The sequence below is a fragment of the Pan paniscus genome, chromosome 4 (genome assembly GCF_029289425.2).
Source record: "Pan paniscus chromosome 4, NHGRI_mPanPan1-v2.0_pri, whole genome shotgun sequence".
In the NCBI taxonomy this organism is placed as follows: domain Eukaryota; kingdom Metazoa; phylum Chordata; class Mammalia; order Primates; family Hominidae; genus Pan; species Pan paniscus.
In genome coordinates, this window is record NC_073253.2 from 74020537 (window position 1) to 74033460 (window position 12924).

General features: G+C 38.1%; 1 protein-coding gene across 13 annotated transcripts in view; it reads left to right on the top strand.

The window, feature by feature from the left end:
- The first annotated feature begins 7310 nt into the window (after nucleotides 1-7310).
- Nucleotides 7311-12924, top strand: part of RANBP3L (RAN binding protein 3 like) — a 53764-nt gene continuing 48150 nt past the window's right edge. For 8 of the 13 annotated variants that reach the window (XM_034960165.3, XM_055112432.2, XM_034960166.3 and 5 more), the window contains exon 1: nucleotides 7313-7907. In XM_034960165.3, the coding sequence (XP_034816056.1) occupies nucleotides 7817-7907 (91 nt within the window). In that variant the 5' untranslated portion in view covers nucleotides 7313-7816. Of the gene's footprint in view, nucleotides 7908-12924 lie in introns of all 13 variants that reach the window. The other 5 variants (XM_034960163.3, XM_034960164.3, XM_003806651.5 and 2 more) reach the window with 2 other exon arrangements.

Sequence of the window (12924 nt, forward strand, 5' to 3'; positions counted from 1 at the left end):
TTCTTGGCTGTGTGATTAGATGATTCTATGTTTGTGCCTTTTGTTTCCCTCTACTACAGGTGCAGCAATATTTTTAGGGAGAGAGAGAAAGAATCCCTGGCTAACATTTGAAAGGAGGGATGGAGGGTAAGATGCAGACTCTATGTGATTCATTTAGTACCTTGTAGAGAAACTAATTTATCAGATGAAACCACTGCAAAGCACTCAGCTCCTGAAGCCAGGGTTATGGTAGATCATGGCATCTAGAAATATATCCATCAGAGGTCTTACGGCACTTCTGGCTCTGCTTCTCTTTCTGGTTCCTGTTTAAATCCTTTCCCAGGCAGATAACTCACATTCTTAATAAATAATTGTCAGTTATCCTACAGATAAACATGACTGTTTCACAGGCATTTCTTTCATTAATATGCAATGATATGCATACTTATTGGCTCTGAGCCTTTTCTTTTACTAGTTTATTCCACTCTTATTGTTCAGGTCCTATCTCTTTTTTATTTTAGTAAGTCCTTTTAATGATCCAATGATGGCATATACTTAAAGATAACTTTCTAATGTATGTTCATCTATATTTTTTATCTCTCTGTATAACTTTTTATATCATTTAAATGTATTTGGAAATCTATGCTCAGCCTGCTATTTTGATTAGTTTTTCCAGTGAGTAATTTTAAAACACCTTTTCTCTACTGCTTTATTAAAATTTCTATTTAAGATTCAATTTCTCTTTTTAGTTTTATTTTAAGTGACACAGGATATTGTATACATTGTATAATGATCTCCAGGGTCATCTGTTTTGTTTGCTTATCCTGATCCTAAAAACATTTTTTACTTTGAAAAGCTGACAATGAAGAAGTATATGTTTGCTGATGTAGCTGATATCTGTAATACACAGAAAAGGGGAGCAGAAAAACATTCAGTAGTTTTGTCTTATTGTGCCAATAACACTTAATTCTAGGTTTCAGAGGTCCTGGGAGAGCTTCAAGCTCTATTTGAGGAGCAATTTAAAGGATTATAAGTGGAAGGTTGATTCTTCCTTGATTTATTCACCACCACTTTCATTTGGTTACCCAAACTGGACCACTAAGGCCATGAAAAGGATCCTATATTCTGACCCTTCCAGTTTCTCCAAGCCCAGTCTCTCTGGGTCCTCATTGAGCAATGAGGGAGGACTTTGATGGCCATGCTACCGATACAACTGTTCAAGGAGCTTTCTTGCGTTCCTAGGATTTCCCACCTGCAGCTCATTAGGCACTGTTGTTGTTTGAAGCCAAAGATCAATATCTAAGCTACAACACCTAATCCTCACGTGCCAGTTGCAAATGCCAGGAAGAGAAAAGGAGTGTGTGTGTGTGTGTGTGTGTGTGCGCGCGCGCGCGCGCGCACTCATGTACAGTATCTATGGGCTAGGATGCAAGTAGTTTTAGTTCAACAGTAAGAAGGTAGGGAATCTAAAGAGCTCATAGACATTTTTTTCTTCAATGGCCCATTATGGAGCTGAATTTGGATTAAAAACTCTCTTCTACCCTTGAAAAGGGAACTTGTTAAATACTAAATCTTTTGTGCCCTCTCTCTCAAATTATTACATTGAAATCCTAATCTCCAATGTGATAGTATTAGGAGGTAAGCCTTTGGGAGGTAATTAGGCCATGTGGGTGGAGCTCTCATAAATGGGGTTTGTGCCTTTATAAAAGGGACTTCAGAGAATTCTCTGACCCTCTCCCCATTTGAGAATATTAGAAGATAGCAGTCTGCAGTCTGGAAGAAGGTCTTCACCAGAACCTGACCATGTCCGTGCCTTGATTTTGCACTTGCCAGCCTCCATAGCTGTGAGAAATAAATTTCTGTTGCTTATAAGCCACCTTGTCTATTATAATCTTCTATAGCAGCCTAAACTGGGTAAGACACAACCGAATTTTATTTTAGAAGTAAAACTGATAAAGTACTAATAAAATTAGAAGAAGGATGTAGAAAAGAATAGCTACACAGTTGAGAAGGAAGAAGTAAAATGACGGTTTGGTTTTCTTTAAATAAGTGCATCATCCTCCCATAAGGTTCAGCCTTCTTCCTCTCTCATGGAGGTCTCTGAACTTGATGGTCATGCACCCCTAGCAACAACAAATGCTTGAGAATATACCCCGATGTGGGTTGTTTGTATGTTTATAAATCGTATTCATGTAGTACTGCCACACTAATACATTATGAATGTTAACATTTCAAAATATTTTTGTGTGTGCATTGTATAATGTAAAAAGTAAAAAATTAGGAAAAAATAAAGAGTTTCTGTACACACTCTGATAAATCTAGCACATTGCCTGTTCCTTGTACCCTTTCAATCAGGTTCACTAAAAGTAATTATATTTTAAAGGGCTTTATCACAAAAATTGTAAAAATATGCAAAATTAGACATGAAAGCATTATAAATCCCCATGCACTCATGACTCAGTTTTAATAATTATCTGTTTATGGCCAAACTTATTTCATCTCTATCTCCCCAAATCTCACTCTCCTAGGCTATTTTGAAGCAAATCTCAGATATAGAATAATTTTATTTTTAATACATCAAAATTACATTATAGTCCTCCTAATTAACATAAAAGAAAATCAGTGAAAGAAGAAATGCAAAGAAAAAAGGAAAGAAGGAAGGAAGAAAAGAAAGAAGCAAATAACCAATAAACCAACTAAAAGGGAAAGAAGAAATTATGAGGAAGGGAGTGAGAAACATGGTTTGCTATTATTTTATTCCTGTAAATGCCAATTCAAATGAAGTAGTAAAATTTTGATTTGGTGCAAGCTAATTTGCTTTATTTTGAAACTGATCCCAGTTAGTGCATATTTACCTTCAAAGAGTTAAGTTGTGCTGTAAACCCATGGATTCCAATTCCCAGGTGCTTCAAACACTTCTAGATGGAATTCAGACTCTGTGGGATCATCTGGTCCTACCCAGAGGGTGGTCATTATAGAACCAGAACCACCTTACTCTAGGTTTCCTTGTCACTAAAACAAACAAATAAAATAAAATCTGGCATTTTTCTGACCTATGGTTTTCTTTCGTTTTGTTTTCACTGTAGCTAAAACACTTCAATAAAGATAGAAAAATGTAAAACTTCAGAAGGTTAAATACCAGCACATAGCAGTAATCACATTTCACTTATAGGAGGACAATCAGGTAACTTTCCTCCAACCTCAGATACAGACAATCATCTTCTAAGCTCACAAATACAGGACCCCATTCTTGTGGGCGCTGGATGAAAAGACATGGGTTTATCTTGTGCCAAGGCCAAGGCTATTTTAATATTAACTGACCTTGCACTCTGCCGACCTCCAGAGGGAGCCCTGAGGCAGCCAAATCTAAGGCTCAGCAGCAAAAGGGCCCAAATTAGTCTGAACTGCCAACGCAATGTTTATGTAGTGAGGCAATATTTATGATAAACATGACCCAAATATTGGTGTTCAATGGGTTAAAGATCAATTGTAGCAATTTCAGGATAGAGAGCAGCTTTGATAAGTAAGCAGTTTGGTGCTATGCCAGTGTAGTCTCTTGAATCCATGGACAGGAGCAAGTATTCAAGTGAAACTATCTCTACCATTATTTGTGTTTCCTATGTTTTTACAGATGGCAGTTATGGGAATCCAGCCAACAGTGCCACCTGGGAAACTCTATGAGCTAAACACTATAGTACATTGGGGTAATAACATGGCTCTGAATAGCCACAAAAGCCTACCTTTGTGGAGGCTTTACAATATACACCATACGTAAGCCACTGTGAGATCCTGAAACTCAACATTCTCATCTATAATATATCTGATTGTGTATTAAGGAAGAGTAATCTGGAAACAAATCAACCACTGCTTGATATAAAGGAGCAGGGGATCTGTTTTTTAAAATCAACAGAAAATCTAAAAACACTAATTCATCAGCCTTCAACTATAATGATCATTTAATAACTCCTGTAGTACTTTGGGGATCATAATGAGGCTAATCCCAGCCACAGTTTTCATGTTTGCCTGCTGATAGGGGTCTTTAAACTTATTCTCTGAGAATGAGAGTGATAAATTCAATAATATTGCTTTTTATTTATATAGCACCTATCATTCCAAGCAGTCCAAAGGCCTTCAAAGAATAGATATACTTGCAGACTAGACATCACAAATGCTTTTGAAACATGGCAGGTTATTAACTAAACAAGTAACTCACTTGTGGACTAATTTTAAATGCATGTGTCCTTGCTTTTTGAATATGGTAACTGAGAAAAGAAAACCCTCCTGTAAACCTAATACCATTTAGCTTGTTCAACCACACACTGTGCTTGAATATTGATATTCTAGCAATAAAATATCAATTTTTTGAAGTATCCACACCCAAAGTGCCAGCTGGTATGATTGATTATCTGTGATGTGCCATTTCACTCTACTCTTCTGGAAGTACAAAGACATAGGTTAAGCAGAGAAGATATGGCAGATAAGGAAAACCCCAGGAAAAGGAAGCCAGTGGTATCCTTTTGTGGGGATCACAGAGACTTGATAAGGGAAGAAGTTTGGCCTTTATAGGATTCAAATTCATTTTTAATCAATTGTAAGTAAAAATGCCAAAGATGATTCACCTGTTTCTTGACCCAGCCAGACTTCTGCAATCTGATTTCTTGTTTTCATTTATGCAAAAAAAAGGAACAGTATGCCCACTGTGAACTAATTTGGTGATGTTTCTGGAAAGTAAGTGGGGAAAGGGGGAAGCAAAGTAGTCCCCCATCCCACTGTAGCTGATATATCTGAGGTTATCTTATGTACTCCTGTAACATGCTGCTTTCTGCCATGCTGGATGATTTCCAGTGGAAACTGGTAAATCAAACCAGAGACTCCTTCGAGAACAGCAATGGAACTTAACAGGCAGTGTAAGAACCCAGGATTCCCTTGACTCAGCTAATCCCTCACAAGGCCACTGCCTGGGACTGCCTTGTTGATGCACGAAAGAGGAACCAGTAGCATTCCTTTGTATCCTCCCTGTCCCCTTACGTTGTGGCACTTGAAATTACTGTTTAAGGAGTGTTTGGTTTCTTCGGCCCTCAAGAAAGATGTAATGAATGAAATAGTGGAACAAACCAGCTCTGTTTAAGCAGATAATGCTTGTTTATTTAGACTAGAGGACTTATAAAAATATATAGATTCCAGATTGCACCTTAGGCATCAGACTGTGCAGTTGGGGCTCAGGAATCTACATCTTTACAATATTGCCTAGGTAATTATGATTCTTAGCTAAGTTTGAAAACTGAGGGACTAGATTTTCAAATATACCCCTAAATCCTACCCAGATTTTAGTTTTAAATCTATTTCTTTCTCCTTAGGCTCTAGTCAGAGACAAAGTAGGATACTCCTCCCTTTCCCAGGCCTTTATATCCACAGAATGAGTGTTGAATAATTTATCCCATTGCTTACCAAACGTTTGTTTCATATGCTAAATGAAGACACAAACCCAGAAATGTTAAGTGGCTGGGTCAAGGTTGCACCGTATATGAATGAGAACACCATGGCAAGAAAGCTGGATGTCTTAGCCTCCATGGCCAGATGACCACCATTTTTTTTCTCTTTTTTTCCTGAGTAAGAAAAATGGAGGCATCTAGGGGACTTCCTTGAAAAAATCAGACATAAATTAGGGTAAGTGTAGATGTTCATCTCCAAGCAACATTTCTCTCTGAGATGAACCCATAGATTAAAAAAGACTTGAGAAACATATCAACCAAATACAATGTGTGGACCTTTGGGTCCCAATTTGCAAAAAATGTAAAGATAAAAAAGTTTATGAGACAATCAGGAAAATAAGAACACTGCGTGGATGCTTAATTACATCAAATAATCATATTTAATTGTTATGTGCGTGACTATCTTATTATGGTTATCTATTTTTAAATCCTCACATTTTAGAAATATACACTGAAATATTTATTAATGCAATGATGTCTGGATGCTTCAACTCCAGTGGTGTAATAAGGGGGAGAACAGCTATGATGAAACACATAGTTTTAAGACACGATTGTCTATGAGTTGATAATATTGAAGCCAAGTGATGAGTATGCAGGGCTTATTGTGCTATTCTCTCCTATTCATGTATTTTTAAATTTTTTCATCATAAAACATTTTAAATGTATTTCTCGAAAGGGCTGGCTTACAGTTTTGTAGGTTATTTAACTTACCTGTATAATAATATGCTTACTAGTGAGGTACATAACTTGATAGAATAACAATAACTTTACATATTCAGGAACAATCACCTTGTCTTTCCACCATGGCTTTTGTGGAAGATGAGATGAATAGCAGACATTTAAAGTAGAAACTATGACTCTCCAATAACAAGACTCTCTTTCAAAGTAGCACAACACTTCTGTCATCTGTTACACTGTGATTAGCCTAAAACTGCAGTAGATAGACTACTGAAATAATTAAAGCATTCAAGAATTATAAAAGATCAATCACCTACTTCATAAAAATTTTCATAAACCAGACTATACTTGGGGAATTGTTAATTGCCTCAAAGTAAAATGAGGGCAGCCACCCAGATCTGGTTAGGAGGTAAATTCATTACAGTGTCAAGTTTAACACCAATTTCCAAATGCACATAAGAAGATGCAGAGTCCAGACTTTGAGGCTAAACAGCTCTGCCTTTCTCCTTAGTCCTGCCGACTACCTTCTTTCTGAATCTGCGAAGAGCTGTGACTCTTGAAGGGCAGGACCTACCAGCATTCATTATGACTTCAGTCATGGCAAGCTCTCAAGTTAAATTAATGGTGTTTGGGGTTTATGTTTCTAAACAGTAAGGAAATAGCCAACGAGTAAAACTGGAAATTACTTTCTCCTATGACCTAGAAGTAGCAATAGGAACTCTAAGTGGGAAACAGAAATAGGACTCTGGAAAGATAATGTTTTGTGTGTTTATTTTTCTTCCAGAACTCCAAATAGTTGCCTTGGCAGGAAGGCTGCCCTCTAACTGCTCCCTTCCGAAGACTAGGAGGTGTTTACAGAAATTGAAAGTTCCAGCAGTACATTTCCATGAGCTCATTACCAGTTCCATTTATACCTTTTAGATTTCACATGTACAAATGAATGTCCTTGCAGTATAAACTCCTGCTTTCAGCTTGCATTTTAATTACAAACAAAGTAGCAGAAATCAGGTACTCAGTTACTGTAACATAATGGCAGGGCATCTTTAGAATCTGTGCTTTGGTCACTATTATTCAAAGCAGCTCCAATGCCCGTCTTGCCTGCCTCTTTATGCTAATCATCCTAGCCCACTTTGCTCCTCCTCCTTCCAGCGTCCCTTAAGAACTGTACACTTTCAGCTGTCACAGAGGGTAACTCAGATCAGGCTTAGAAATCACTTGACTTAACTCAGCAGCACTTTTTCTTTTCTTTGTGTCTGTATTATTTTAGCAGCCTTCTCTAAATACTGGAGGCATTGGATTTCATGTCGCCAAAAGGAATTTAAAAATGACAAAAGTGTAATCTGTTAGAAATAGTTAATTTGTAGAATTTTACTCTATAAGGGGGTTTAGTTTCAATTTGTTTTGAAATGAAGGAATTAAGTTGTGTTTTTAACCAAATGAATTGGCATCTTTATATTTAGGAGAAGTAACGTTGGTGATTATTTATTTCAAGAATCATGACTGGAAAAAGCTTGGAAGTTTAGTAGAGGAGTATATGTTGTACATGCAAAGACAAGATCTGCATGAATCTATGTATTTCTGGGTGTCTGGTGAAGGCCATTTTAGGTGACTGGCCAGAGAAGGAGCTGCCCTAGTGATCCTTGAGTCACAGCCATACTGCTAGGACCATGACTACCATACCAAGAAAACGCAGCAACCACCTGCTTGGCAGTTTGCACACCTGTAAACTGAAGCTGCAGGAGGACCGGCGACAGCAAGGTGAGTCAGTCCAGCTCATGAGTTGCATATTCTGTGACCTTCTGTGCATTTGCATTCCCGGAAGAATGGTGGGCTGGTGAAGGACCCGGGGAAGCTCTGACATAATAGTGATGCATAAGGGTGGGTTAACTTGGATTCACTATTGATTTTTAGAGGACTATGGAAGACTGTCAAGAATGCATATTCCTTGGAGCTGTCATTCTGAAACTTACATGCTTAAACTTCTAGCTGCTGTGTTTTTTAGAGTGTGCTAGATTTTGTCTAATTCAAAACACCCATCTGAGCAAGGCTGAGTCAGCTACAAGGGGGATTTCAGCTGAGAGTAGCTTTAAGTTAGCCTGGAGCTTTCTCTACCACAGTACCACTGGTGGGACACTTTTTTCACTTTGTTTAAGCCTAATTTTGTCTGGATCTCTGGCTCATTCATTGTGGGAAAAATAAACATATTCTTGACTCTTTCCTTTTTATGGTCCAGGGACAGCTGGAGACAGTCAGGGAAAAGTGTCACATTTCACTTGCTGGGCACTCATTCAAACTAAACTATCTACTTCCCAGCCATTTTCACCATCAGTCTTTTTAAATTTTCAAATCCACTCTCCAGCCAGCTGAGTTAGTGTCAGATGGTTGACATGAATAGACAAGATGATCCCTCCAATCCACCCTGTCAGGGACAGCAAATGACACTTGTGGGAAAGGCTGGGTCTCTCACGGATGACATCATCACTCCACAGAGGTTAAGGATTCACCAGACACTTCTAACTTCTCCTCAGTAACCTAGGATAGATCTTTTTATGTGTAGGTCTAGGCAATGAGCTCTTTAATTATTTTTCTGTAGATGCAGTTTTAGATTTCAGTGGTGTGGAGAGTGTTGGCTAAAGGGCCAAAACCTCCCATTTCCAAGATGGAATCTGTGTGCTAACAGTCACATGAATGTGTCAGGCCACCTCTCTGCATCGGTTCCTGGAGCTGTATAACGTGACTTCATGCTCTACAAGGCTTAGCATAGTGTCGGCAGAAAATACTTCATGGTAAATGAAAACAATGTGAACTTTTAGACCATGCTTTACTACTAGGGCTCAAATAAATTTTGAACCAAGTACCCTAGAATGTAAAGTCCTGGAATGTGTCAGGGTTAAGGCATAGCACTGTAAAATGCTCTTGCTTCTCTGTTAGTAAACAATTCTAGTTTATCAGAGGTTTTGTTTTCTGTTGACTTTGTATGAAATGTTAAAGTGACTTCCCCCCACTTCAATTGTTAATATGATAATTTTAATAGAAAATTTGGTGGTGGGGGTGAGCCTAAAGAAGTCACCTGTAACCCCACCACCCAAAGATAATTGCTATTAACATTTTAATGTATAAACTTCTAGACTTTTCTTCTATGCACTTGTATGGATTATTCCTTTGCTTGCTTTTTAAACAATATAGACTTGTTCTGGATACTTTTGTAAACAGTGTTTTGTAAACTGCTTTTTAATTTAATGACAGAGGATGAACAAATTTCCAGGTCATTAAATATTCTTCTACAACCTTATTTTTAACAGTTGCACACTGTTCCTTTATATGGATGTAGCAAAATTCCCTTAGGCAATTCTCTACTGTTAGATATATTATTTATTTCTAATATTTTAACTATCATAATTAACACTGGACTGCACCTAAACTAATGAATAGATCTTTGCACTGATACGGGATTATTTTCTTTGCATAAATTCTTAGAGGTGAAATTGTGGAGTCAAAGGATTATACATTCTTAAAAATTGTTTTTGGCCAAGTGACCCTCCTATCAGCAGTGTTGGGGTATGTTCTCAGTAATACTATTATTTTTTAAACTCCTTCTCAATTTTATAGGTGAAAAATAATACCCCACTATTGTTTTAAGGCAGGCTATCCTGAAGATCTCTCCTTTACTGGCTGTATTAATCAAAGTTCTCTAGAGGGACAGAACTAATAGGATATATATATATATACACACACACACACACACATATATGTATGTGTATATATATACAGATATACATATATGTATATATGTGTGTATATGTATATAAAGATGAGTTTATTAAGTATTAACTTACACAGTCACAAGGTCCCACAATAGGCTGTCTGCAAACTGAGGAGCAAGGAGAGCCAGTCTGACTCCCAAAACTGAAGAACTTGGAATCCAATGTTCAAGGACAAATAGCATGGGAGAAAGATGTAGGCTGGGAGGCTAGGCCAGTCACCTTTTCACGTTTTTTTGCCTGCTTTGTATTTGCTGGCAGCTGATTAGATTGTGCCCACTAGATTAAGGGTGGATCTGCCTTCCCCAGGCCAGTGACTTAAATGTTAATCTCTTTTGGCAACGCCCTCACAGACACACCCAGGATCAATACTTTGTATCCTTCAATCCAATCAAGTTGACACTCAGCATTAACCATCACACTGGCAATATCCAGAGAAGCCTGGAAATAATCACTATGATGACATACTTCCCAAAATACCCACAAGACTGGCCTTCTTTCTCAGACTTAGCTTTTTGCCTAGAATGTTTTGAAAGCAAGCATATTCTTCCACACCCAAGTCTCAAAATATCTGCCCACATAAGCCACAATCCATAAAATTGTGAAGCATGCTAATGCAGTCCAGACTGGCCATTGAGTGCTGCAAGAAATATCATCTAGTGATTTGAGCTGGGTAGTATTTGCTGTGTTGCTAAATTGCATTCCAGTTACTGTCCTGGAGTTTTAAAGTATTCATTCAGAGCAGTGGCCCTGCTTTTTCCTCCAAGCTATTTTTGCACCTTGCTATTATGTGAAGTTCAGCAAAGGTCCCAGGAAGCAAAGCCATTTGTTTTAGAGAGTGAGGTCTGGCTTTATTCATGGAATCATCCTGGGTTCACGGCTTTGGCCTTTCCCCAGCCAGCCTAAAGTTCTGCCTCTATTATTTAGCATACAGACTATGATTAATTGACATTCGACACTTCTGTAGGCGTGACTAGCTTCAACACATACATATTTTCTTTTCCTTTTTTTTTTTTTAAGATGGAGTCTCACTCTGTCACCAAGGCTGGAGTGCAGTGGCATGATCTCGGCTCACTGCAACCTCTGCCTCCCGGGTTCAAGTGATTCTTCTGCCTCCGTCTCCTGAGTAGCTCGGACTACAGGCACACTCCACCATGCCTGGCTAATTTTTTTATTTTTAGTAGAAACAGGGGTTTCACCATATTGGTGAGGCTGGTCTCGAACTCCTGACCTCATGATCTTCCCACCTCGGCCTCCCAAAGTGCTGGGATTACAAGCATAAGCCACCGCACTGACCTCAACACATATATATTTTCTAACCCCCCATGCCATATGCTAAAATGCTTCGTGTCCTTCCACCTAGTCACTCACAGAAGTGTAATTTTGAAGTGATTACATAGATAAAAATCACTTATTCTTCAGCAGTTATCTGGGCAACAACAATGTGCAAAGTGTTGTGCTAGATGCTGAATATGCAAATTGAACTAAGACAACTAAGCCATGGTTTTCTGTCCACGTGGAGTTTACTATGACAACAAATGCTCTATCAGTCCAGAACACAAGTCCAGGAGGCTCATCTCCCAACTTGTTGCTATCTTCTAGCTTCTCCTGTGATATTTTTAATCCATTTATCTCTAATATTGATTCTATGAACACATTTGTAAACGTTAATTTACATGTCTATACAGCCTCAGCAAAGCTCATTACACATTACATGTACTAGGCAGACAACCTTCCTTATGTATTATGGTGCTTTAAAATTTACAAATGGTCTCATATACATTATTTCATTAATTTTCACAACAACCAAATGAAATAGTGTAGTCAAGCTTCTTCAGGGAAACAGAACCAATAGGATGTGTGTGTGTGCGTGTGTGTGTGTGTGTGTATACAGGTGACTCCTGAACAACACAAATTTGAACTGTTCAGATCCACTTATATGTGGATTTTCTTCCTTTGCCACCCTTGAGACAGCAAGATCAACCCTTCCTCTTCCTCCCCCTCCTCAGCCTACTCAAAATGAAGACAATGATGAAGACCTTAATGACAATCCACTTCCACTTAATAAACAGTAAATATATTTCTCTTCATTATGGTTTTCTTAATAACATTTTTCTCTAGCTTATTTTATCATAAGAATACAGTATATAACACATATAATGTATAAAATATGTATTAATCGACTGTCTTATGTTATTGATAAGGATTCTGGTCACCACTAGGCTATTAATAATTAAGTTTTGGGAGCAGCAAAAGTTATATGCAAAATTTTAACGAGAGAGAATAGAGAGAGAGAAGAGAGAGAGTGAGAGAGAGGGGGGTTTATTTTAAGAAATTCACTCCCACAATTATGAAGGCTGGCAAGTCCAAACTGCAGTGTAGACTGACAGGCTGCAGACCCAAGTGAAGAGCTAATTCTGCAGTTGAGTCCATTCTTGGTTGCTCTGGGGTAGTCAGTCTTTTGTTCTATTCAGGCCTTTGACTGATTAGATGAGACTCACTCACTAATGAAGGGCACTCTGCTTGAGTCAAAGTCTACTAGTTTAAGTGTAAACCTCATTCAAAAACATCCTCACCGAAACATTCAGAATGTTGACAAAATATCTGGGTATCATGGAACAGCCAAGCTGACACATAAAACTAATAATCACGAGCAGGTATTGTTATCCTCATTTATAAAGATGTGGAAACCGTGAATCTTCAAGGTCAAGATGACTTTTCCAAGGTTACACAGTTATTAAGAGCTGCTTTCAATGTACTTTCTGCCACATACAGCTGTCTCGTAAAATCTATGATTTCTAGAATTACAATGTTTAATTTTTTTTAAATTGATCTATACTAGAGAAACTTCTCCATGGATAACCAAGACATGTTGGAATTCCTCATGATTTTCTTTGTGTCTTCTGACACTGATTCTCTGAGTGTCGTACAATTCAATTCAATTCGGACACTACCCAGAATTAGTGGAGACCCACAAATGAAGGACTTAGTCCCATAAGACTGCCCCGTTTCAG